This window comes from Ovis canadensis, chromosome 3 (assembly GCF_042477335.2).
Source record: "Ovis canadensis isolate MfBH-ARS-UI-01 breed Bighorn chromosome 3, ARS-UI_OviCan_v2, whole genome shotgun sequence".
In the NCBI taxonomy this organism is placed as follows: domain Eukaryota; kingdom Metazoa; phylum Chordata; class Mammalia; order Artiodactyla; family Bovidae; genus Ovis; species Ovis canadensis.
In genome coordinates this window covers 4,256,578-4,284,203 of record NC_091247.1, presented here as the reverse complement: position 1 = coordinate 4,284,203, position 27,626 = coordinate 4,256,578, and the positions used below count along the sequence as shown (strand labels likewise).

The window sequence follows — 27,626 nt, the reverse complement described above, 5'->3', positions numbered from 1 at the left end:
ACTCTGGATCCACCTTCACTGGATGCTCCCTGGAGGAACCATTCTTCCATCCCTGGTTTCCCCGGAATGTCTCTGGACAACAGTGACAGTCAAGTATCTTGCCCTTTCCTCACCGGCGCTCTTCCTCATCCACGGACTGAGCGTCCCTGCCTTCCTGGCCCAGTCGTAGCCCCGCCCCTCTCCACCCAGTTGCTGGAAGCAGGCACCAGTCTCCCTCGCCCTCACTGTTTGAGCCACTGGACTGGCAAGTTTGCCCACAGCTTAAATGTAATATCCAGGCAGCACCTGGAGATCGGCGTTTATGAACAGTAATAAAAAGTGTCATTTTAGCAGATCAGCTCCTGGAAGGATCCTGGGAACCCATCAAAGCTCTATTTACTGAGCAAAGTGAACTCCTTTTCCCAATCGATGAGAAATAATAACCAAGGCGACTCCTCTGCACCCCTCTTGTCATCTGTGTTCACTCCCCTTTTTAATAACTGGGGACGAGGTTTTTCAAGGAAGATCTTTAATGCTTCAAATGGTCTCTGCAGTTGGGAAGGTTCTGACATGAATTCAAGTCCTCAGAGGGGAAAGTGCTACAACCACCACGACCTGGGAGATTCTGCCTCTTCCCAACCCCCAACAACTACTCTAGACAGAAAGAGCAGGCTGGGACCAGGACACGCCAAAGAGTCTGCACCTTTAAAAGCTCATTTACCCCAATGCTGGCCCAGGCCTCCTCACTCACACTGCCCTTGTGCTGGAGCAGATTAGAACAACTGCTCTTCTCCACACCAATCCTGAGAGCTGAGGCTGCAGAGCCTAGTCCTGGGAGATATAGGTGCTCCACTAATAGCTAATCCATCCATGTATGGATGTGAGAGCTGGACTATAAAGAAAGCTGAGCACCAAAGAACTGATGCTTCTGAACTGTGGTGTTGGAGAAGACTCTTGAGAGTCCCTTGGACTGCAAGGAGATCCAACCAGTCCATCCTAAAGGAAATCCATCCTGAATATTCATTGGAAGGACTGATGCTGAAGCTGAAACTCCAATACTTTGGCCACCTGATGTGAAGTACTGACTCATTGGAAAAGACCCTGATGCTGGAAAGATCGAAGGCAGGAGGAGAAGGGGACGACAGAGGATGAGATAGTTGGATGGCATCACTGACTCAATGGACATGAATCTGAGTGAACTCCCGGAGTTGGTGATAGACAGGGAGGCCTGGTGTGCTGCAGTCCATGGGGTTGCAAACAGCTGGACACGACTGAGAGACTGAACTGACTGACCGAACAGCTACGGGGAAAGGGGTCTGCCAGGAAATGGCAGCAGAGTTCTCCCCCTCGACAGGCAGGTTGTACTTCCAGGGGGCAGGAAGTGGCTCGTGCTGGCAGTGCCAGGAATGAGTGGAAGGAAGAGGGGCTGTGAGGCGGAGATGGGGCAGAAGAGGAGAGGTCATGGAAGGAGACCTTTCATGATAGGAGACTTGTGGGATGCAAGTCGGATGACGCTCCAGCCACTCAGAGCTGGTGCTCTCACTGAATCCCATTTCAGAGCCGTAAGGATGACAGGATTTAGGGAAATCTATTTCAAAATACCTTCCAAGGACATAGGACATTTTGTCCTTTTGAGCAATAAACCGAGTCTATTCTTGGGCATCTGGTCAGGGAGAGCAGCGTCTTGCGGATGATGCTCAGGGTCAAGGAGGCCGAAAGGAGCGAAACTCCAGTCTGGAAGGTGCTGCCCATCCTTGCTCCTCCCAACCCCAGTCCTGCCCCAGAGGAGCACACGTCTGGCATATTAACAGTGACAACCACCCAAAGGGAGTGGGAGAGGCGGCTTGCACCAATTCTCTTAAAGGCTAAGTGACCAAGGAGCCAGCCTCCCTCTAATCACAGGGAGGGATGATCCCTCCCGAGCCAGGCGCAGCCCTAACACATAACTCCTGCTCTTCGGGGAGGACCCCCAAGAGGAAGTGGAAGCGGTGCCGCACAGCTGAAGGACTCCGCTTTCTGAAATTTTTGTTCAGGAGTCTGGAGTTCAAACTTATATTACCACGATTTTTACTACTTGAAGCTCTACTCACAAGATGCAAGATGTGAGGGGGAAAAGGGCTAACTGCTTCTGGAAACTGACCATGATGAAATGCTGGATATTAGCAATAGCTGGGTCAGAAAGGACAAAAGGAAAACAAATGCATACTTGGCCCAGTTTGCAACTAGTTTTCTGCCATGAAGGCAAAACCCAGCTGCTTTTGTTAGTTATTCATGAGGTGGGTTCTGAAATGGCTAAAAGGGAGGAGAGTCAGGGGTAGAGAATTGCATATGGAGATAGGGAAATGCAAAAGACAGTATCAGCTCCTGGGGTATGGCAATTACAGGTCTCCTCTCCTCAAACCTCCAGAAGTCAGTCCTAAGAGCAGAGCAGGGCAGAGGACCAATGCCTGCTGTGGGGTGACCAAGATGTTCTATAGGCAGTTCCCTTAAAAGATAATGTATTTAATTCCTTCTTGGCCCATAAACATTGAGAGTGGCCCCATTTCAACATCCTTTGAAAAGAAGACAAGTAACCCTGCCAGCCTCTTGGTGTTAGTAAGTTCAATGGTAATGATGAAGAGACAACCCAAAACCATATTCTCTAAGGACCATTCACTGTCACTTTTAGCCTGATGACCCAGACACGCTGAAATAGTTGTGGGCTCGCTAGGATATCCAAAGCACCTCTGACACCAGCAATACAGCGCTGGTGTGGCTTTGCTTTCTCTTCTTCACTCCAACTCTGTTATCAACCTTGTGGCCAACACTTGGTCAGGTATCCCACAGCAAGTTGAGTTCGTCGAACTTTCAACATGTGCCCAAACCCTCCCCGAGACATTCTGTTCTCCATGAGAGAATGTTCTAGTACATCTCCAAAGGCAGGTTCTCAGGAAGAACCTTAGGAGTTGCTGAATTCACTGCAGGGAGACACGTGAATGGGATATTATTAGAAACCAGACTTCATTGGTTTCCTGATTACTGTAACTGCCTGGGAGCTGGTCTCCTGGCCTTCATCTTTATCCGGGTCTATTCTCACCCAGCCGCACGTGACCTTCTCAGAACCGCCAGACCACCTCCCTGTCCCAAGGCCTCCGATGGCTCCCCTTTCGCTCAGGGTAGCTGGGTGCCCTGGACGCCTCCACGCCCTGCCTCTGCTGCCCCTCCCCTCCTTCTGGGCATACTGCACAAGGTGCCTGCCTGGATGCCCTCAGTCAGAGCCCCAGGGTGGCCCTTCTTCAAAGTTTCGCTCGCATGGCAACCATCCCAACACGGCTCAGTCTGCCCTTAGCCCTCCATCTCCCTCATCTGCTCTGTTCCCTCTATCGCTCTCATCACCTTTCACTGGACTACTGAATTAAACTAATTAATTATCTGGCTTTGCCAAGTCTTAGTTGTGGCACACAGAATCTTCAGTTGTGGCACGAGAACTCTTAGCTGCAGCCCGTGGGATTTAGTTCCCTGACCAGAGCTTGAACCCAGGTCCCCTGCATTGGGAGCTCGGAGTCTTAGCCACTGGACCACCAGTGAAGTCCCGAGACTATCTAACTTATGCGTGATTCATTCATTATGTTTATTACTTTCACTGTCTGCTTCCCCACTAGAATGGTACAAAGGTGACGATTTTTGTGTCTTCTGATCCCTGGTGTGTGCCAAGCACCGGGAATGGTGCCCAATTCAATAAATATTAAAGGAATTTAAAAAAAACGTTTCAGTTCATAAAAAGAAGAAAACAACAGGCTGCAGCGTTTATCTCTTGGTAAGCCAGCCTGGCATTCTTCTCCAAATCATGGGTCACTGTGGATCTCCCCATAGCGGGGGTGAGTCTCATCAGCAGACATGGGACAGTCAGTAGCCAAGACACACACATTCCAGCATGGAAGACATTGGGCTGTTCTGAGCTCTCCTCCCCTGCGCTCTGTTCGGCGCTCAGAGTGAACTACTGAGTCCACACCTAATGCCTGGTGATCCCAGGGGCCAATTTATGCTACAAAGGTGCTGAATACTGAATTAATACCTAACCCTTTCATAAATTTCCCAGGAGCTGGGTTCATGGTCTGCGGCCCTTCCTCAGCACTGCTCTTTCTAGTTTTTCTTTGTATTTTCAAGGAGGAACTGCTTTGGTCTAACATTTCCAGACCTTGCCTTCATCTCTGATTTCCATCTCTACAACTCCTACCGACGTGCCGAATCTCATCTATCCAGTTTTCAAAGAAAGAGGAAAATGGGTCCCGGAGACCCAAGTTGCTGGGTCACAGCTCTAGACCTGACGTAAGCCAAGATAAAGCCTCATTTGTGCAAAATGCGAGGATGGATGAAATTAACATTTAATATCACTTTAAAGCCTTCCGTGCCAGCTTCCAATCCCTGCAGAATTAGGGAGATTGAAGCCTTTGGCTGGTGAGCAGAGCTGCCTGGTTGGCCTCCCAACCTGTCTGGGGGCATGTGGGTGGACGTGGGACAATGCCCGGTTGGGTTATCCATCTAAAACCACCCAAGAAATTGACCAACCTTTCTTGGCACTGGAGACTGTCTCCTCACTGGAGTGCACATAATCTTCAAACACCGTCTGCAAGACCGTGGCTCGTTCTTGGATTTCCTGGGGGCCAGTGGCGCGGGATTTCTGGGAAGGTGACGGAAGGATTAGAGGACAGTCAGTCAGAGTCAGGAATAATGAAGCGGTTTATAATAGATTTAATAACAGTAAAATCACACAGTAACCACCAAGGGGCCAAAAAGGGTAATCCTTTCAATATTACTAGGGAAGAAAAGGGAACGATAAAGATGTTAAAGTCAAGCAAAGATGAGGATGGCTTTGTGAGGGAGTAGGTCGGGTCTCTTATTTATTTACTTGTTTACTTTTCTTCCTGGCCTCTCATCACTCATGTTTAAGGTGAAAGTCTATGGGAGACACCTTGGAATTTTCCAAGTCCAATTCAGGCCTTTAAAACATGATGGGACAGAAGCGGTTTCAGAGGAACCTTGTGTGTCCCACTCAGGCTTTCAACCTGCCCCCTGCCTGGCATTCATCAGTGGAGCCCAGGCCATTTCTGTCTAAGAGCAACCCACAGCCATCTGCCCACAAGGTAGTCTGTCCCTGAATCACAGAGCACGTGTCCTCACTCCTGAGAGGTCCAGACTCTCAGTGTTCCAGAAGCATTCTTGCAGCCCAGACCCCTGTGCCCAGGAACCCACGGAGAACTGGGCTGTTCCCGCCAACCATGCGAGGCCGCTGCCACGCATCTCTGCAGCCAACGGTCCCTCTGTAAGAAGTCATATTTGTATGCACAAAAGACCCTACAGGTGGAAAATGTGAATAAAACCAAAATTTCATTTCTTTTCAACCTTTAGCAACCCCAGAGAAAAGATTTCCTTTCTTTACATCTCCCTGAAAACACGTGGCTTATGTGTCCTGTATCTTGACAGGAACGCTGTCTCCTGAATGTGACCCCAAACTTGGCTAACCCACCTTCCCAGAGGTGCTGATCCTTTGGATGGTGCTAATGAAGCTCCAGCCCTCCTTACCCGCCACGCCCCATGTGGGTCACCAGGAGAAAACCAGCGTGAGAACCAGTTCATGCTCCTTTTTGACTCCTGTAGAGGACAGGGGCATGCTCCAGGGTCTCCTGGCCGCGCCTCTCCCAGGCGCCCTGGCATCTTTCATGGTGAAAGCTGCTGCAGGAAGAATGAAGGGCGGGGCGGGAGGAGAAAAAGCCTCCTTCCTGGGAGCAGTCTCTGTGTTAATAGAGACTTAACAACCTGAAAATGGTTGTAGTTTAGTCAAATCATTCCTGCTACCTGTTTGGCTGATGACAGTCTAGCTGATTTCACAGTACATGGTCCCCCTAAGGGTTTTATCCACTCAAATGTCAAGAGAAAAGTCACTCAGGAGCTGTGTTACGAAAGTGGACATTTGCTGTTGTCATTAACAAGGATTTTTTTTTTTACCCTCTTAACTGATGTGAAATGCAAACTTTTTTTTTTTTGCCGTCCTCCTTTCGTTAAGCCACCTCAGCAACGAAACTGTCACCTTCCTCGCACTTTTTTTTTTTTAATATGAATGTGAAATTAGCAAGGATGCCCTTTCCCCTGGCGGACAGAATCCTCTGTTATTAAAAAGTAAAGCACTTTAATAATGAAAACTTTTTCCTCTTTTTCCTGTGTTTTAACTGTTTAAAATTAATGAGAAGGGCAGAATGGTTGTCAAAGCGATATTGAAAGCCGGGCAGCCAGGACCGAATAAGCACAAAAATCCCTCCAGAGTGTTAAATAAACAGAGCTCCAGCCCTCTCCAATCCCTCTGTTGGTTATTGTATACATTCTGTAACAGCTCTCAGAATAGATCTGAGAGCCAGGGAGGCAGAGAGGTTTCAGAATTCCAATAAAGGCCTCAAATTAAAGACAGCCTGGTGCGAATTCCAGGAGAAAATTAAAGAGACCTCAAGCTTAAGTGACAGGTGACTTGCTTCTGTGTCACAACTGTCAGGGGATTTAGTGATAATATGGCAATATATTACAAAGGGCTTTTCTTATTCCCCCCTTTAGGTTTCAAAATGAGGCATCTTTTCTTTCCAACCAAAAAAAAAAAAATTACATATACACATATATATGTGTGTATACCAGTAAAATATGTAGAAAAAAGGCGATAAAACTAGGTTCGCACATTTGAAATGATGAGGTCAGTTTTAGTAGAATGTAAGAAAAAGTTAATGGCAGGAAACATCATACACTGAAGAGAAAGCAGGTCTTAGCCCCCCCGCCCCTTGCCACTTCCAGAAATACTTTATTTTAAAATTGCCCCTCTTGAGAATGAACGAGGTATTTTTCCGTTGTCTTCTGGGGAGGACAGTCTAAATTTAAACTGAAGACAGAGGGGGCAGAGTCAGGCAGCACTGGCTCAGCCCCAGACAGGGAAGAAGCTCCCATAATGAGGGGGGTGAGACCCCAGAAGGCACATCTCCGAGGACCGGCCCCCCTAACCCTCAAAGACGCAGACTTACTCCCGCTTAATGAAGCAGCTTGCAACTAGCAGACGGTGGGTGGTTTAGGAAAAAAAAACATTTCCAAAGGTCTAGACACACTCGATACTCTGTGTCTGCAGAGATTCTACTGGTCTTGGCAAGAAGAAACAGACCACAAAAACCAGGCGATGGCTAGTGATCTTAATCTCTCATGATGCCAGGGAGCTTTCTGTTAGGATGAGCTTATAGGTGCATCTCATTGGACAAAAAAAACTTTTAGGAAGAATATGTTTGGGTGTATGTTTATACTGTGGAGATGGAAATTCATGCCTATCAAGAGTCAACAGATGAGTCCAAGAGAGCTGGATGGGGTTATTTTTGTTGCAAAAAGTTTTAGGTGGGAGCAGTTGGGGTGGGAGACTTTTTTTGGTCTGAAGCACGTGTCTTGACATCGACAACTTCTGAGGTGCTTTTAAACTAAATGGAAGGACTTTGTTTTAATCACTTTGCTGCCAAGCTGAGTTCTACCGCCACAGTCCCTAGAACCCTCTGAGCACTTCCCAGTCAAGTTGAAAGATCAGATTTATTCTCTTTGTAGGTGGGTGAACATTCGCGCGCCCAGATGCAGCTATATATATTTTATATACCTAAATATGAAATATACATTTTACAGATGCTTCACTCACTTGCTTTCTGTTCACGGAAGCCCTAAAATGTATGTGCCACAGGGACATTTACAATGGCCTTCAACCAAGCTGGGCGAGGATGGGCTTCATGGTGAGGCATCTGGCTCGGCATGAAGGCCCAGCCACTGCACCCACCTTTGTGTGCCAGGCACTGGCTGGTACACCAGCAAGAATCGCCCACATCAAAGATGCCAATTAGGGCACTGCATCTTTCAGGCGAAACAGAATCAAAAGTTGTGTCCACCATTCACTTTATTCTCTTTACCATTCATAGGATTCACGCACACTTGAAGGCAGTAATCTACATGATAATCAGTAATGCAGCCAACTTAGTTTTTGCTTTGCTTTGTCCTGTGAATGAAAGGTAAATGTGGTCAAACAGGTGGTGCTGATGGATGTGACATCTAGAATCTGGCATGACTAGTTGAGTTTTCTAAGTTAACCAGTTAGTTATTTTGGTGTGGTGAAAGCCCGGCCTTACTTAGCGCTTTTTCTCTTTCAAAGATCACCAGACCGTAAAAATATCGAAACATCATGTCCATCAAGGCAGCAGTTCAGGGCAGAGGTGAACTCACATGACCCAGAGTGTGCACAGCGCTCCATGTCTTGTTCTATTTAAACCTCACAGCGGCCTGGCAGGACAGGTACTCAAGACGTCTTCCTTCTCCAGCGGGGAAAACCCAGGCTGGGGAAAATCTGCCCCAGGTTGCAGAATGACTGACTGTGAAGCCAGGACTCGTGATCCGAGCCTGTCGGACTCTGGGCCCCGCCTCTCACCCACCATCTCAGGAGGGCTCCTCAAACCCCAGCCAGCCTTCCAGGCTGGTCTCGAGCCACAGAAAAGGCTTAAGGAGAGGAACTAGGGCCACCAGCCACAGGGCAGATGTTTATAGAATGGCTGTGGCTCGTTTTGGAGAGAGCAGAGGAAGGCTCTCTTGCTCTGGGGAAGCGTCCTGCAGGAGGCACCCTGGGCCCATCCACAGCCTCCCCAGAGATACTCGGGAGACACATGACCACCCGGGACAGAACTGGGCTGTGCTCGGGGATAAATACGGACACCAAAGCCGGTCCTGGCAACAGTGTAGGTGAAGACAAGGTTACTGGACCCTTCACCATCTCCTTGTGTAACTTGGCTGCTTGCTCTTAATTCTGGAGAATGGTCAAAGTGAAAGTTGCTCAGTCGTGTCTGACTCTTTGTGACCCCATGGACTGTAGCCTGCCAGGCTTCTCTGTTCATGGAATTCTCCAGGTAAGAATACTGGAATGGGTAGCCATTCCCTTCTCCAGGGGATCTTCCCCAAACAGGGATAGAACCCAGGTGTCCCACATTGCAGGCAGATTCTTTACCGTCTGAGCCACCAGGGAAGCCAAGTGCCAATTTTCCACTTAGTGTGAAACTGCAAAAAAAAAAAGGCACTGGGCTTCGTGTCAATGAGTCTGAGCTTCAATTCCATATATGCTTGTACTATTAACTGATGTGATATAATAATAATAACAATAAATACACTCGGTCCCGGTGTTGGAACTCTTGGGTTATTTTTCGCTCAATTCTTCAATCTCCTTCTGAGAAGAAAACTAAAATTATCTCAGTTGTACACAGGAAGAAATTGACCCCAAGGTCTAGTCCTGGCCCAAAGCCACACAGCTGGTGAGATGGGACTCAGGCCCAAAGGCCGTGCTCCTGACCACTGAGCTATCCCATCCTCACACAGCTCCCCGGGTGCCCCTGCTCAGCCCACAGAGCTGCCCTGGGGCTGTAATTACATAGCTGTGGGAACATCTGGAAAAACAGAAAACAAACCCTGCCCCCTAACTAGAATTTGCAGTAGTTTCAGAAGAACAGAGAAGTGTGCCAAGACCCATGATTCTCTATAGTTTCCAGCCAGTTCCCATGACAACAGTCTATTATTATGGGATGGCCTGAAGGCCTGTGGAGCCAGGACCCTCTGTAGTGAAATATCACTTAATATAACAGGTTGATCAACCAAGTCCTTAATAGCTTTTCTTGTTCATGGGGATTGTTGCTGTGGTACCATTTACTGGCCAAATTTTACCTCTATGAACACAGCTGCTTAGTTGCTCAGTCATGTCCAACTCTTTGGGACCCCATGGACAGTAGCCCACCAGGCTCCTCTGTCTACGGAATTCTCCAGGCAAGAATACTGGAATGGGTTGCCACTGCCTTCTCAGGGGATCTTCCCAACCCAGGGATTGAATCTGCGTCTCCTGCATTCACAAGCGGGTTCTTTACCCACTGAACCACCGGGGAAGCCACGAAAACCGCTAACGTTACCCAATTTAGAAAGCATTTTAGTTTCATTTACTTGGTCTAATTAGCACTAATGGAGGCTTGCTGGTATACTGTGAAGGACAAGTGGCCTGCTTTCACACCAAAAGGACCCACAATTATCAGTGCACCCTCACGGATGTTCCTTCAGCTCTCTAAGCCTCAGTTTTCTCATCTATGAAGTGGGAGAGTAACACCCGCCTTGTGGGCTGCTGAGAGGCTAAGACGGGACCAAGCATGGGAAGAGCTCATCAGCACAGAGCCAGGCCCAGAACACATGGTAGGCAACAGGCATCTGCTCCTGTCCTTTCTTTACTGCATTTCGGCAGGTTCTCTCAAACAGGAGAACTTAAATCGGGGTCAGGCAAACGGATTTCTTGCCTCAGGGAGAATACTGCTCCAAACAAAGACATGTACTGACGAACAAAAGAGACTCTTAAACTTCACCTATTTGGCTCCGATTTTCCAGTCTATCCACAGGCATCAGAATAGAGATGCAAAAATATCCAAATATTAAAATTTCAAGGACAAAATTATACAGAGCAACACTACACACACACAGATACACACATACAAGTCTACGTAGTACACCTGGAACACAGTAGAGTGGGGGTGGAAGTGCTTCTGAGCAGGGGGAGGCCTTGGAAAGCAGCAGGAAAGGCTGTCCAGGGATGCCCGCGCTGCTCAGGATCTCTATTATGGAAGTGCTCAGATGATAAAGATTCTTCTTCCTAACGGCCTCGGCTTTGCTCTTCCTCTGTGTACAGCACACGGTAAAAAATGGATGAATTAAGTGTGTCTGAAAGGAGGTTCTGAGACATTTATTTTTGCCACGCAGCCCTGGGTGGACAGGTCAGGCCAGGTGTCCGTGTGGGTAAGCTGGAGGGGGACCACCAGGGCTGAGCACGGAGCGCTGCTGCCTCCAGACTCTTTCTGGCTGGGGACGAGCCCTCCTTTTGGGGAGCCTGCTGCCACCTGGCAGACACCCAGGATGGATGGGGGCCCATTAACTGGACGGGCCAGCAAATGCATCCAGAAGCAAAGAGAGAGAAACGCCAGCAAGATGTGGCCTCGTCTAATGTTCATGGTCCCGAAAACACACACTTTACTCGCCAGTGGCAGGAACTGCCCAGTTCTCAGAGTCGCTGCCTCCCCACACCAGGAGATGAGTCATATCTGTGAGCAGCAAGCACAGTCAACAATGAAACTCACCTGGCCTCCCCCTCGTCTCCCTTTAAAACAATCATCCTTTGTCAGAACAGACAAAATGTCTTCCATCTTCATCTCAGAAACGCTGTAAAAAGAAGGACATATAGAGGTAAGCTTTCCATTCTTCCAAAAACATTATTCTATCAACTGTGATGCATAACACTGGCCTCTCTTCCGGCTAATCAGAAATAAAGGAGAAGTGATGCTTGGTCATGGGAAAGGGAATGTTTTCCTAACCTTCCAGGAATTCAGAAGGAAGAGGACTCTATGGTATTAGAAGGACAGAAGGGGTGACATCGCCACCAATTCTCATCCTCTCGGATACATGTACAGAGGCTACGTTTACAATCTCCTTTATGGGGATCACATCATTATTTCTTAACAGATCTGGAAAACTACATAGGTCTGCTTATTGACATATTATTACCTGGACTTGAGCAGAAGGCAACAAGCCAAAAAAACATTAAGGTGGCTGAAGACCCTTAACAGTGGGGTAAACAAACACCTGAGTGAAAGTAAACAGCTGACCAATGTCTCCCACTGACAGCAGCAGAACTCCATCCTAATCCACCCTGGGGGACCTTCCTGTGACCTCCCTGGCTCCTCGTGGCTCCCATTCACAGGGGAAGCCTGAGTTCTGGATGAGATCTCCAAGCAGCTTCTTGGGGGAGTCTGGACAGCACACTGTCCCCCTTGGCTCTGGAAGGCCCCAGCCTTTGCCCTGGGGAAGGGCACACATCAGAGTCCTGAGGCAGAGACAAGGAGAACAGACTTCCCAGGGAGGAAGGGAGAGGGAAAGAGGAGTTCTAGGGCAGGAAAACAGATTCTAAAAAGGTAAATGACTTTCGGGACTTCCCTGGTGGTCCAGTGGTTAAGAATCCACCTCCCTCCGATGCAGGGGACGTGGGTTCGATCCCTGGTCAAGGAACAAAGATCCCACACGCCACAGGGCAATTCAGCCCTGGGGCCACAACTAAAGAAGTCCCTGTGAGGCGCAGAGAAAAGCCTGCGTGCCACAATGACTCAGCGCAGCCAAAAAAAAAAAAAAAAAAGGAAAAACCGCTTTTCTTGTATGTTGTTTTTTCAAAATGTAACAGCAAATTAGAATGTGAATGGCAACCTCTTCTGAGGGAGAAGACAACCCCCATTCCCTCCCCCAAAGGTGACTCTGACAAAGCTATGAATGAACACGTCACGTCTCTGACAGCGATGTACCTGCGCTGTGTCACTGCTTTCCCGAAACGCCCTCAGTCCCCAGCCCGCACCGCTCCTTCTCGGCTGCCAGATTCAGGACATCTTTTCACGGCAGTTAAGACTCAACCCAAGAAGGCGAGGTACATGCGGAGAGGGTAGGAGCTGGAGAAACTGTTCATAGTTTCCTGGAAAATCTATTTTTTCATGTGGGAGAAAAATGTTATGGGTATTGAATTTGCCTCTTACTTATGCCTGCAAAGCTGGAGCAAAGTAAAAACCAGAGCCCAGTCCCGTCTTTCCCTTTGTCCAGCTGCCTTGCCTCTATTAAAAAAAAAGAAGAGGAAGAAAACAAAAGGGAAAGCAATGTAAAAACTTGGGGTCAGATCCTGAAGTGAGAAGAAGGAAGGCAGGTACAGTGTCGTTCACCGCCAGGGATACAGAGAACAATAATGCCAGAGGAAGGGGCAGTTTCCTCAGGTGCGTGGGAGTGCTGTCGTGCAGCCGGCACCGCGCGTGGGCTGTGGTGGGGCACTGTTTCCCTGAGGTGAGCAGGAGCTGGGGCTGGCCCACAGAGATTTACAGTTTAAAAGGGCCTCCTCCTTGTCTAAGACGCCACTACTTCTGAGGAACAAAGCCAATCTATTTTGCCTATGTATGGTTCTATCAACAGACCTGAGTCACCCCCACCTGGCTATGGAGAGAGAGCGGGAACAGATTCAAGGAACTGTCTTTCTTAAGCCTGATCTAAGAGACATGCATTTTGAGGAGGTTTTCCCATTTTAATAAACCTACAGTGACTTTCATTAGAAAAACATTTTAAGGAGAAGTGGGGAAAAGTGAAGAAGTTGGCAAAAACCAAGAAGTCACAAGGATGCAGAGACAAAGCTCTGAGTATGCACTCAGAGGCGGCATGGCCCGGGTCTCTCGCTCCCTCTGCTGAAGTACACTGTCCGGGCTGGTTCAGCGGCGCTAGGCGCATGGAGGTGGGTGGCAGTTCGCTGTGATGGCCCTTGCTGCCGCCTGCCTTCCTGAATCTTCCCTGTAACTCATCAGCCAGCATCCCACCGCCTGGCTCTCAGGTCCTCAGACACCAGATAGGCACATACTCCTTCTTCTTCCTGTTTTTTGGATGTTTACATGTGTACCTTTTGGATTTCAAAAATCTTCAAGTCTGCCTTTTCCCACAGCACACTTTGGAATGACTTGTTAGATTTAATTTTACTGTATGAAATCAAAGAAACAGTCTGCATACACTTCCCCCGCAGACAGCCCTGCCTTGAACGGAAACCGGCATGTGTAACAACGCTCGGCAGTACCGCGGCAGCAGACCTGGTCACACTCAGGGTGACCAGAGCTCACCCACAAAGTAGCCAGGGGTAGCCAAAGTAGTAGTCTTTTCTCACAAGAGAAAAGACGCACGCCTTACTGAAACAAACAAAAACACTCTTTGGCCTGACAGAGTAAGAGATGAGATGAGAGAACTGAGAGGAAAGCTCCAGCTTTTACTCGGACCCTCCTGACATGACCCCCCGGACCCATCAGAGCAGGCCCCGCCCTCCCCAACCCTGAAGGGTGGGGAGCGTGGTTTCTGAGGAAGCTGCACCCCATGAACCACCACACCAGCAACCGCAACAGTGCTGGGAGTGCTGCAGTTGGCTGAGGCGCAGGGCGGGGAGTGGGGTGCTCCCCGTGGGGACAGCCACGCAGAGTTCTCCCGTCCGAGCGGGCAGCCGGGGCATGTCAGTGCAGATGGCAAGGCGATTGCGTTCCCAGCTCTGCACTTCAAGGGGAAAAGCCTTGTTACGTAAAACACAGGCTGGGTGAGGAAGCCACCCAGAAACGCAACCCTCCAGTTAGCTACGCTGTGCACCACGTCACCGCGTGATGTCACAGCAGCCGGCCACTCTCGTGCCCAGTGTGCACTGGGCCGCCAGCCTGCGTTCCGAACATGCTCTTGGCATCACTGTGCTTTGAGCAGAGGAAACGCGTGAACCTATGTAGATGAGTGTGAGTTTTTCACACATGCCTTTTGAAGCCCATTTTGAGGGCCTATTACTGCAGGTGTTGGAGATTTTACAGAAAACGTGACAAAACCACCTCATCTCTGGGGCCCAGGTCAACACTCCCTGCTTTCATCAGAACTGCCTGGCCAGCTTGAGCTGCTGCCCTCCGTCTTTGTCCTTGCTTGGGGAGATCGGGGTTGGATGGAAGCCCCCGGCCCAGGTTCCAAGCTGCCGAGCCCTGTGGGGTCCCCAGCCCAGGTGGAGGGAGTGGGGACTGGGGCTTCACACTGGGGGATGTGAGACACTGCCATCTGACTGGGCGCCCTTGCCCACAAACGTGGGGTGCACAATAATTCACCCGCTAGGAACGGTTTCCTCCCTCGGCGTACTTTCCAGGAGGAGGGAAAGTGATGAATCCAAAGCATCATTTTTCTCACAGATAAATCACCTCTAAAGGTCCAAAACGTTAATGAACTGCAAGAGACAAAACTCGATGACAGTAAGAGACCGCAGTGGAGCTGGCTGGGAGGGTGGTGCATACTCACTCCACGGCAAGAGCGAGGGAGTGCAGACCTCTCCCCAAAAGAGAGACGGACTGCAACCGCTCACTCCCTGACTCACAGCTGTCATGTGCTGGCGGCATGAAGGGTTTTAGTCTTTGCCACTGGCTATTCTGGGACTCAATGAGGGATCACAAGGGTTAATGGCTCTTCGTAGGCTTACAAGGCCCAGCCACTGTAAGAAGCGACAGAGAGTTAATTAGGAGAGATCAGCGGAAACCCCGTTCAGGTTTCTGACTCACTTGATTTTGTGAGAAGCCAACGAGTTGACATATTCTGCCTCCGAAGGAGCCAAGACGAGCAGGCTGCTCCCATGGCAGCCAATCCGGGCCGTCCTCCCGACCCGGTGGATGTACTCGGCAGGTGAAGACGGAGGATTGTACTAAAAGAGGGGCATGAAAAGGAAGGCATTCACAGATCAAGGGATTGCCATTAATTGGAAGTGCAATACCCCTCACCTGCCTCCAGGTATCCCAAGAATTAAATCCTGGTGCTATGGTTACCCCACCACCATCACAAGGAGAAGTCACTCAACCCTGAAACTCCCGGCTTCACTGGAAATAACAAGGCTCCGACATGCCAACGGGAACAGTGGCCAAGTTTCAGATAAACGAGACATCTTCCCGTCCCAATATCTCCTTTTTAATTTCACTTCTCCACAGGTCTCCTCGCTTTCCTATTTGCATCTTTTCACCGAGGTGACTGGGCAAGGTGAGAATGCAGGCAGGATGGCCGCACGACCTTGGCCTACTTCCTCGAGAGACAGAACAGCAGGGCTGCGGGCATGGAAGATGGCGCACAGGGTAGAGAGGGATCAGGTCCCAGCGCCTCGCCGCAGGGTCCCCAGTCCCTGTGAAGCGGGGCTGCAGGCGGATTCAGGGGCAGGTTCCCTTCCTAAGGGACACATGCTGCTCCTGCGGACAGCGTTCCTGGCCCGGGAGACAGGCAAATGCTCGAACTCGGCAGAACAGGCGTGCTCCCTGGCAGTAACTGGTCATCATCAGCGCTGACTGACCCTGCGCTCATTCTGCCCTTTTGTCCTCTGCTGCTACCCGACTCAAAGACCACGGGCCAAGATGACCACAGCGGCAGGCCAGGCATATTAAGCTAATCAACACCCACAATTACAAGGAGGCAGTCAATGATCAATTCTACGTGGCTCGTTTCCCACACATTAAAATCATCCTAGTTCACATCTGCCCTGTGGCCGGCAGGAGAGAAGACACAATGCCTCTGGTAGCAAAGTCGTCATGTGCGGTGAGCAGAGCAGATCTCTAGCCGGTGCCAATCCTGCAATTCCACTAAAATGTGAATAAACTATGACTCACGTAAACAGGGCATGTGTCCCCTAGCCCTCTCACAGAAGGGCTTAAAAATACCACTCTGCAGACTAACGAAAAGAAAAAACACAACTGAAACCACCAGGCTCCAGGGCTGACACCAGTACCCTCTGGCAAGGCGGCGAAGGCCGGAGGTGTGCGCTAAGATGCTGTCAGGCCTTAATTGCCCCCGCAGGTCAGCGTGCACCGGCAGCTCTCAGGACAGCTGAGCCACTGTCTTCCCAGGGGCCCAGTGGTTCCCATTATTTTCAGAGTGCTGAAACTCGGGGTGTGACACGCATTTGTCTGGGGGCTGGGGAGCCCGCCCCTCCTTCCCGCAGCTGTGCAGCCTGGAGGCTGAGCTGTGATGGTCAGGGGGGCTGGGGTAAGGAGAGACGGCAGGAGAATGGTGCAGATCAGGCTGGTGGCTGCCTAGGGACCAGGGCAACACCCAAGAGGATCTTAATAATTACTCTACTTCGAGCCAATGCATCTGCTCGTGATCATACATTCCGGCCTCAAGCCTGCACCATAAAAACGAGAGATGTTACCTGGACAATCCATGTGACTTGAGGGAGATCCAAGCCCCGAGCCGCAATATCCTTCAAAACAGAAAAGAACAAAAGAACATGGCTTAGGATGGAGTTTTCAACCTTTTTGGGGTCCTAGGCCCATTTGATGATCTAGTTCAAACACTGAGGGCTCATCCCTGGGAACGTGCACAGGCGTGCATACAACTTCAAGAATGCACTGTTGTCCACCTGTGGGTAAAATTCTGATTTAGGGATGAGTTCTACTGAACCTGCGGTGAGGCGGCCGCAACCCACTTCACTGCAAAACACCACCTGCATGCAGACCGGAGAACTGGAATGAGTCGTGGGCTGTTGTGTCGTGTTAGGAATTCAGAGAACTGCTGGCATGCTTTACATTTTATCAGAAACACCCCTTTATGGTGAACACAGTCATGGGTATTGCCTGGTCTTATTAGCAATGGAAAACTTTAGGGGGAAGACTTCCCTGGTGGTCCGGTGGTTAAGAATCTGCCTGGTATATGCCTGGTCTTATTAGCAATGCTGAACGATAATGTGCTTTGAGGCATAATTCTGGAAGGTCACCCCGAGATACGTCCTCATGAGGGTGAGCCCCAGAGTCACTGACCAAGGACGCTGCTCATGGGCCTTGGAGAGCGAGAAGGACCGAACGACGCTCCCTCTTCTGATAGGTGGTTACAATCAGAACACCAGCCAGAGATTTAACCAGACGGACACAAAGTACAAAAGCAATGGAGACTGCTCTTTTCCTTTGCGCTGGCCACCGTCTCAAGAGCAAAGACTCTGCTTGCTGGTATGTATGGCCACTCTGGCAGGGAGACTGGAAAATGGGAATCTTTCCGTCTTTGGCAGTAAACACACAGCCAGCATCCACCTCCAAGGGCGAGACATACCAAGAGCAGCCCCAGGCAGCAGGCTCTGAGCACTCGCGGTACATGAGAACACTGTACCTGCGTTATCTTAACTCATCGTCAAAATAATGCCTCAAAACAGAGGGGAACCAAGATTCAGAGAGGTTAAGGAACTTGTCCAGGGACACACAGCCAACAAGCAGAGGGCAGCCCGCCCACCCAGGTCTGCTCTTTTCTAAGACCAAATTACACTGCACGGTTCCGCCATCAAAGACGACGCTGTGTCCCTTGTACGCGGTGGGAATGCAAAATACTATGGCAAGGAATCTGGGGATAGCCAGAAAAATTACACACGCAGTTGCTCTCTAACCCAAAGCGATCTCCCCTCTAGAAATCCATCCCAAAGGTACACTGGTGAAAATGTAAATGACTAATGCACAAGGCTCTTCATTTCGCACTGCTTATGACTGCAGGTCTGGTGAACACCCCAGTGTCCAGCAGGAGACAGGCTGAATAAAACATGGCAATAACCACCACACTGTTAGAACAGAGCAACAGAACACAGCTTCAAAAAGAGGGAGGCGCCTCTGCACTGACATGGAGATCATTGAGGCCATATTTTGAGTGCAAATAGTATGCTTTTGCATAAGGAGTGGAGAAAATACAAATATACTGGGCTCATATTTCAAAAGGAAATACTGGAGGGGAAAACCCCAAAGCTTATAAAAATAGTGAGCTAAAGGGAAAAGAAGAGAACAGGGGGGAGGGGACCGGGATGGGTCCTGTACGCCTTTAAGGCCCTTATAATTCTAACCCTGAGACCATGTTTCAATGCAATTAAAAAGGAAGACAACCTGCTGTCACGCAACAGGAAGGACAGAGTGTCACCCATGACACATTCTTGCCAAAACACAAACAAAATCCTAAGACTGTAATCTAAACGAATGTCCACACCTACTGCGGGGAGGGAAGAACAAGGCAAACAGCACCTTAAGGACACAACTAGCCAAATCCGGGATGCAGGGTATTTATTCTAAAGAATAACAGTCTTTCTTCAGCTAAAAAGTCCAGGGCAAAAAAAGGAGGGTAATAAAAATAGAAAACTTTAGGGGGAAGACTTCCCTGGTGGTCCGGTGGTTAAGAATCTGCCTTACAACGCAGGGGACACAGGTTCAATCCCTGGTCCAGGAACTAAGATCCCACATCCCATGGGGCAACTAGCCTGCAGGCCACAAACAGAGAGTCTGTGTCCTGCAAAGATTCTATGTGCTGCAACTAAGACAGGGCTGACGCACCCAAAGAAATACATAGAAGACATTAGGCAGATGGATAAATGGATAGACAGACTGACATTCCAAGAACCGACACCTGGAAGGAGGTTCACCAAACTGTCAGCTGTGGTTATCCCCAGGTCCAGAGGCTTGGGGGCATTATAGGCTATCCACTCCAGTATACTTGGGCTTCCCTGGTGACTCAGCTGGTAAAGAATCCACCTGCAATGCAAGAGACCTAGGTTTGATCCCTGAGTTGAGAAGATCCCCTGGAGAAGGGAACAGTTACCCACTCCAGTATTTTGGCCTGGAGAATCCCATGGACTATATAGACCATGGGTTGCAAAGAGCTGGACATGACTGAGCGACTTTCACTTTCACTTTCTGCAGTTTCCTGTGTCCTTTGCTTCATTTTTCTTTTGACAATGAATGTATATTAACCCCCCCATTTTTATTTTAGAAAGATTTAAACCTACAAAAAACCGAAAGAATAGTACCATTAACACTTGTCAACCCTTCCTCCCGATTCTCCAACTGCTAAACTGTCACATCTGTTTTTTTCCTCTCTGTACAGTCACATTTTTCAGAACCTCCCGAAAGGAAGTTGCAAATATGATGACATCTCGCCCCTCATACTTCAGCACAGATCGCCTCAGTAAAATGACATTCTCCTACCAGTCACAACACTCTGGGCACACCTACAAAACTTTAAATAATTTTATTTTCTAATAATCAGTCCATTTCAAGTTTCACCAACTGTACCTGAGATGACTTTTATAATAGGTCAGTGAAAAAGTATTGTGATTTTAAGTCATTGTAACTAGGCTCAAACGTATCTTTATTAATCAAAACAGGAACCACTGCAATCGACACATTTTTGCCAGCGAGAAATAAGTTTACTCCTGTAGTGTAAAAATTCGTGCTTCATGATTCAACAAACTCTTGGAAAGCATTTTCTGCCTTCTGTTGGTTGTGGAAGTGTTTTCCCTGCAAAAACTTTTTGAAATGCTTGAAGAAGTGGTAGGCGGTTGCCAAGAGGTCAGGTGAACATGGCGGACGAGGCGAAACTTCGTAGTCCCATTTGTTCAACTCTTGCAGTGTTGGCTGTGTGGCGTGTGGGCGGACATTATTGCAGAGAACTGGCCCCTTCTTGTTGACCCGTGCTGACTGCAGGTTCGGCAGTTTTCTAGACATCTTACCGATTCGCTGAGCACACTTCTCAGATGGAATGGTTTCACTGGGATTCAGAAAGTTGTCGATCAGACTAGTAACAGACCAACAAACAGTGACCAGGACCTTTTTTCAGTGCAAGTTTGGCTTTGGGAAGTGCTTTGGAGCTTTCTCTCTGTCCAACCACTGAGCTGGTTGTCACTGGTTGTCATGTAAAATCCACTTTTCGTCATATGTCAGAATCCAATTGAGAAATGGGTCACTGCTGTTGCATACAGGAAGAGATGACGACACTTCGGAATGATTACTTTTTTTGATTTGGGGTTAGCTCATGAGGGACCCACTTATCAAGCATTTTCATCTTTCTAATTTGCTTCAAATGCCTAATGACCGTAGAATGGTCGACAGTGAGTTGTCCCACAATTTCTTGTGTAGTTGTAAGAGGATCAGCTTCGAAGATCCTCTCAATTGGTCGTTTTCAACTTCTGATGGCCAGCCACTATGCTCATCTTCAAGGCTCTCGTTTCCTTTGCAGAATCCTGAACCACCACCACACTGTACATTAGTTAGCAGTTCCTTGGCCAAATTGAACTTGAATTAAGAAAACTGCTTGAATTTGCTTTTTGTCTAACAACATCACCCTAGTCTAAAATAAATATAAAATACACAGCAAGTAGTATCATTAGCAAAAAAAACATAAAGTGAGAAATGCACATTAAAATGATGTATAACATTACCACATTTACTTAAGAATGCATCCCAATATCAAACAACGAAGTTCAACAATGCAAAACCGCAATTACTTTTGCACCAACCTTAACAGTTTTCCTTCCCTAACCCTGGACTAAAGCCTAGATCACTGTGTTCTATTTTTATTACAGCCATCTAGCCTTCCTAATTGTACTGTTCATGGGGTTCTCGCAGCAAGAATACTGGGGTGGTTTCCCATTTCCTCCTCCAGTGGACCACACTGTTTAAGAACTCTCCACTACGACCTGTCCGTCTTGGGGCGCCCTGCATGGCATGGTTCAGAGCTTCACTGAGTTATGTAAGCCCCTTCGCCACGACAAGGCTGATCCATAAGAGGGGAGCAGAGGATGAGACAGTCAGATAGCATCACCAGCTCAATGGACATGAACGTGAGCAAATTCCAGGAGATAGTGGAGGACAGGGAAGCCTGGTGTGCTGCAGTCCATGGGGTCACAAAGAGTCGTGCACGACTTAGCGACTAAACAACAGCCTTCCTTAACCTAGAATGGTGTATCCCTGCCCTTAACATTTACTTTTTTAATATATTAACAGTTTTTGAGGAGTCCAACTGTCTGGAGGCACATCCCAGAATCTGGAGTTTTTCTGACTCCTTGTGGCAAGATTCAGGTAGAGCGTCCTGGCAGAAGGACACCACCAGGGTGGGGTGTGCTGCCCAGCACGTGACCTCAGGAGACACAGTCTCTCCTGTGTGGGGAAGCTGGGCTCAGTCGCCGGAGCAGGTGGCGGCCACCCTCGCCCTCCCTCAAGGAGGGCCCTTTCTCCTTGTGATGAGTGAGGGAAACCCTGAGACTGATTCCCAGAACCTTCTGCCCAGTGGGATTCGCATCTGTCGAGGCTGCTTGCCTCTATCAGTTGATACCCTGATGGCTACCAGATGAGGGCTTTCTAAGCCTATGACCGCTTCCATTTCATAACTGGCACCCTTCTGTAAAGGACAGCTTTTCTGCCTCTCCCCTCACTTTTCAGTATCATTAAGGATTTATTTGTATATAAAGCAGCTTTTACTGTTTTTTGGCCACACCATATGGCATGTGGGATTTTAGTTCCCCGACAGGGACTGAACCTGCACCTCCTGCACTGGATGGGTAGTCTTCACCACTGGATCACCAAGGACATCCCTATAAAGTTTCTTAAAAAAACAACAACAACTCAATGCAAAGTTCTGCAAGAACCACATTAAAACACCACTCCCGGATCTTCCAGGGTCAGAGCAGGACCCGAGGAAGACACTACCCGTCACCTGAGCACGCCAGAACGACTACCAGTGGGCAGGTCAGGGTGGGCTGCCTTCTCGCTGATTAAATCCCACCTGGATTGCAGGTCCCCTCTGAACGGTGGCAAGACGCTGCGTTTGTGGGTGTTACGTAGACATTTCATGTAGTAGAAGTGTGTCAACCACCCAGGAAGTGTTTCCTGACAGCTCCCAGGTGCCCTGAAAGCTGAAGGCGGATGTTCCGGGGCCGATGCCTCTGAGAACACAACTCAGAGTGTTCTTGACACAAACCAGTCACTGTCTTTAGAGAAACTGTCAGGCTCTTAAATCTGCAAAGCTCTCGTGAAGAAATGATTTATTTCATTTAGGCGCTCTGCAGTGGGAGAGGCATGGCGACAACGGCTGTCTGAGATTTAAAGACAGGCTTTGTAAAAAATTTAGTACTCATTGGTTTAGTAAATCCAACTAAAGAACACAGATGGAACTCTCACACAGCATGTGATGTTCAGGAAAATCACTCCAAGCACAAACACACTGAATCAGTGAGTCGGGGGGCTCGGCAGCCACCGCCATCAGACCATTCATGGTTTTCCCACTCAGGCTGGGAGAGCCAGCCCAGGACTCCAGGCTGAGAGTCTCCCACTTCCCACGACTCCTGGTGTTGGGGAGGGATCACCTCACAGCCAGCCACTGCTTGGACTCAACCCTGCTGTTTCCTTCAGCAATTCTTGGCAGTCTCGGCTGGGGCTACACTGAGGGTGGGAGGGAGGAACATGAAGAACTGGACTCCAGGACAACTGAGGCAGCCATCCAATCTGGGCAAGTCAACTCTGCTCTCCGAGCCTCAGTTTACCCACCTATAAAATGGCTGCAATTGATTTATCTCCCCAGGTTGCTATGACGATCCAATGAGACAGTGGACGTGAAAAGTGTCTTGAGAATCACTGATCTGAGTGTTCTGGCTGGTGATGAAGTAGAAACGGGCATGCAGGCAATGAGGTGGGACTGTCAAAGCTTCTGGGTTCTCTTCCCCACTCACAGCCCGTCACCCTACGCAGGCAGAGGACTGAAGAGGAGGGGGAGACGGCTCCATCCTCCCGGATGCTGTGGCAGGACCAGACCAGAGGACTCTGACCTGCACAAGACGCGGCCAAGACTCAGTTCCGTGCCCACCCTCAGAACTTACGATCCAACCCGCCTGTATTCCTTTAACCTAATTCAGATGAAAGAACTCACTAAAGTCAGTTCTGAAAGACACTCGCGGGCGAGGCCTTGAAGGCCGTGGGCTGACAATTGGCTGCCTCCACGAGACCGAGGGGTACAGATGGAAGGCAGCTTGCTCAGGTGCCAGCCTGTCAGTTGGATTAAAATGACTCATTTATTTACCCAAGAACCTCACAAAGTGCTTTTACTAACAGGGAGAGGGGGCCTGTGGCTCTCTGAGCAAGGGACGCAGCAAATTCGCCTCTGCCGCCTTCCCGGCCTGCCAGAAGTCATTACTGCCGTGTGTGGAAAGCCATCAGCGGGGTCCGGGCCCCCGTCGTCCGGGTGACAGATTGGGCTGCGTAATCAGAGGGGGAAGGAGAGCGCGCAGAAGCTGTCAGAGGCGCGAGAGCTTGGCTGGAGCCGCCAGAAACCTGGCAACATGAGTTAGCGTAACTGAGTCAACAGCCGACCGTCTCCAAATGATCTCGCCATGAACAGGGATGAAATACGAGCGGAAAAAATAAATTTCACCTAAAAGGCATAGGCCAGAGAAAACCCAGAAAGTCTCCATTTCTTAGGGGCAGTGAAGGGACATTCTTGGGACGTGTAGAAGCATCCTTTGTCTCCTGGCCACCTGGCACTGCGGAAATTCCCCAGGAGGAAAGGAAATTAAGAAGTGCAGAGACCTAATGGTGTGATTCAAGCAAAAAAAGAGAACGCGAGCAGGTGAAGGAGAGCAGCACGGGCGCTTTAGGTCTCTTCTGAAACATAAGGCCTGTGCGGGCAACCACACACATTCCAAGAGGCTCAGCCAGCAGACGCGGGCGGAGCAGGAAGGGCCCGTCCTTGCCGGGGGGCCACAGCACTGGGCACCACCAGGGACAACCAAGGAGGGCCGCCTGCCAGCCCTAAGGCCAGAAGGAACTGGAGACGCCACACTGAAGCCACTTACTGGGGTTTCTCTTTCCCAACCGCTCGATTTAACAGTGATGTTCAAAACCTCTGGCTTTGCCTGAGTGCTTCACTATGAGCCAAAGGAATTAGCATGAAGATAAGCCCATCTCCTCTGTCTGGTTCTTCTGATTTCTTAATTTCATTGAGGAAAGTGGGCTCTGAACTTTCAAATGACTCCTTCCTGCTAGTACTTTGCTCCCTCCTTACCTTGGTTTCTTTAGATCCAGTTTTCTAGAAAAAGCTGGAAAATTACACAGAATTACATTCCAAGTATGTAAGAACTCTTCTTTCCCAGATTGGTCTCTCCTGCCCAAGTATCCTTTCACCTCTGCCCAGACTCCACGCCACTGCGGTCACATGTGCACCGAGAACTCATGTTATATAGTCATATATCAGGTCCTGAAAGACTTCATGAAATTAAGGTAGTCCTTGCTTTTAAGATGTTTATAGTTAAACACACAGACACGCACACCCTTAACTTCCTTCACCACAGAAAAAATACAATGGAGGGGAATGGGGAGCAGGAAGGTACTTTCTAGAAGAAAAGGAAATAGCAGAAATGTGAACTTTTGTGTGCTTACACCACAATTCCCAATTTCCCACACAAGACATTCAGCCTTCTGGCCTTGTTAAAAGAATCTTGGGAAAAATCAAAATGGCAAAAGAGACGGTACAAAGGCAGAAAGTCTCCACGCAACAGTTAACAACGTGGGTTCCCTTCATGCGAAGACATGAGTCTCCATCTGCCTCGTCCTGTGGCCCCACTGCTCATTAGCACCCAGGAGGCTCCCGGAGAGCAGTCAGAGCGTGGTGAGCAACAGACTGCTGCCAGAGATGCAGTGACAACGCCTCCCCAACCCAGGCACCACCGATAACAGCCTGCGAGTCTCAGACGCCCCAAGTTTCGGGCCACAGCGACCACATGCGGCAGAAGGAGGAGGAAGACCGAGCAGAAATGAAGAACTTCGTATCATCAGGGACCTGGGCTGGCATCCTGGCTTAGAAATGGAGGGAAACGAGCCCCCACCCGGCTCTCTTCCAGTCATTTCTTCAAGCAGAATAAAGAAGAGACTGGCAGAGGCTCAGCATACTAGACGCGACCTAGACCAGCAAATGAACACTCAGGGGCTTAGAGAAATCAGATGATGGCAAGAGGGTGCTTTTCACATGGCACCGGGGCCTGGTAGGGGGCAGAGGTGGGGGGCGCCGCATGTTGCCAAGTCAGGAGTACTCATCATCTAGCTGACATCACCTGCTTGCAGGCAGCAGCCAGGCTGAACCAGGAAAGCCATCAAGTGCTCTTGACCCCACCAAGAGCTGCATTTCAGAAAATGATCTTTGCTTCCATGGAGCTACTAGAAAAAGACAAAAACCAAAAACTGAACTTCAAATACCTGAAGTTTTCTTTGAGACTTGGAGCTCACCCACATCTGTGAAATACACAGTCGCATTTGCTTACCTTGGGAGACTTGACAATTCCCCACCAGGGACATTTCCAGCATCGTAAGGGTCAAAGAAAGCACTTTGTTCCGGTCCTAACCCAAACTCCAACACAAGGGCTCCTGCTGCCTTCTGTTTCAACATAGGTGATCTCCAACGCTCATTCTTCAGAAAACACCATGGACATGAAAAAGTAAACTGATTCCCAATGAGCACTTTAAAAAAAAGATGTCATAAACAATCCTTTATAGGAATGTTTACGAGAATCCCATGGGTAAAACTGAATTTTTATTTTATTATTTTTTTATTGAGGTACGGTTGACTTACAATGTTGTATTAGTTTCTGGTGTAGAGCAAAGTAATTCAGTTTATGTGTGTGTGTGTCTGTATATACACACACATATTCTTTTTTGTATTATTTTCCATTGTCGTTTATTTCAGGAAACTGAATATAGTTCCCTATGCTATATAGTTAAGAGCCTGTTGTCCATCTGTTTTACATATACAGTTTGTATCTGCTAATCCCAAACTATTTTATCCCTCCCTCATTCCCTTTTGATAACCGTAAGTTTGTTTTCTATTTCTGTGAGTCCGTCTCTGTTTTATAAATGAGTTCATTTGTACAGTACTTTAGATCCCACATTTAAGTGATACCATTTGATATCTGTCTTCGCAGTCCAGTCTGCCTATTTCACTCAAAATGGTCATCTCTAGGCCCACCCACGTTGCTGCAAATGCATGATTCCATTCTGTTATGGCTGAGTAGTATTCCCTAGTGAACAAGTATACTAATGTCAGCCTCAGTCTTTAGACGAAGATATGTATCAGTGGTTCTCAACACTGATCCCCAAGTATCCACCCATTTAACCCACAAATATCGGTGCCTACTGCACACTGCTCTGTGCCAGGCGCTGGGACAGGACTGCAAACAGCACACAGCCCCCAGCTTCATAAGCTTGGGGTTCGGTGGGAAGACACCGAGGCCAGCTGGGAGGAGCATCACTGAGAAACGCAGGCTGCCCTGGCAGTGTCTCATGGGGAAGCACGGGGGCTTCTGTTTCCAGAAAAAATGACAATGAAGCTGAGACCTAAGAACGGGTGAGTCTAAGTCAGGGTGGGGTGTCCCAGAAGGAGGGAATTCATGTACTAGAGCCCTTAGGCCAGAAGGAGCCGAGAGAGGGGCCTGTTTGGCTGAAGGATGCGGCATAAGGGGAAAGTGGGGACAGAAGGGACAGGAAGGGGTCAGGCTCCAGAAGTGTCAACGGACATAGGATTCTTAACAAATTTCTGTGTCAAGTAGACTGTCTGGACTTATCTTCTCTTTACTCTGGACATGTAAAGATGGTTTAGGATAAACACAAGCATCTGACTTGATGGGGGTCATAAAGACAAGGGCTACTTGGCCAGACTCAGACCTCCTTTGCAGGCAAGTGTTCCAGCAGTCGCTGCTCTAAGATCTGAATCACCAGGGCCAGCAGAAACACTGCTGGGCACACACACATGCGCGCGCGCACACACACACACACACACGCGTGTGCACTTGAGAATCGTCAGCAGGTGACCAGGCAGGCCTGTCTTGTAGATGATCGTATGTACATACACACAAGTAACAAAGTTATACTCACTCATAAACTCTCAATTTAGAAAGAAAACCATCTCTATTACCTTCAAAACTAAATAGAAAACAAGGGTCCCTTCAAAAGTAACTGTATTAAGTGAGCCCTAAAGAGGCCTTCCAAGAGCCAACTGTCTTTGTTTCTACCTCGCACTTGTTGACGGGGTTACTAAATCCACGGTGAGATTTCATTACTGCATAGATACGGATTTCTTAAACAACCGCTGGGGATTAAGTTATATCTTCTGAGATGGAACACATGGGGAAGGCATTTTAATCTTGGGAGCGAGCAGCACCTTTGGTGAAGTGAGTCCCTGGAGAAGCGGGCACATTGAAAGTGTGTTTCCAA

General features: G+C 48.8%; 1 protein-coding gene across 3 annotated transcripts in view; it reads right to left on the bottom strand.

Moving 5' to 3' along the window:
- DDX31 (DEAD-box helicase 31) overlaps positions 1 to 27,626 on the bottom strand; it is a 73,059-nt gene that overhangs the window by 20,414 nt on the left and 25,019 nt on the right. For all 3 annotated transcript variants that reach the window (XR_011255431.1, XM_069582103.1, XM_069582102.1), the window contains exons 15-18: positions 16,787 to 16,837; positions 15,159 to 15,298; positions 11,163 to 11,244; positions 4,528 to 4,639 (exon numbers count right to left, since the gene is read on the bottom strand). Coding sequence is in view for 2 of the 3 variants with exons in the window: in XM_069582103.1 (XP_069438204.1) it covers positions 4,528 to 4,639; positions 11,163 to 11,244; positions 15,159 to 15,298; positions 16,787 to 16,837 (385 nt within the window). In the remaining variant the exon portion in view is untranslated. The remainder of the gene's footprint in view (positions 1 to 4,527; positions 4,640 to 11,162; positions 11,245 to 15,158; positions 15,299 to 16,786; positions 16,838 to 27,626) is intronic.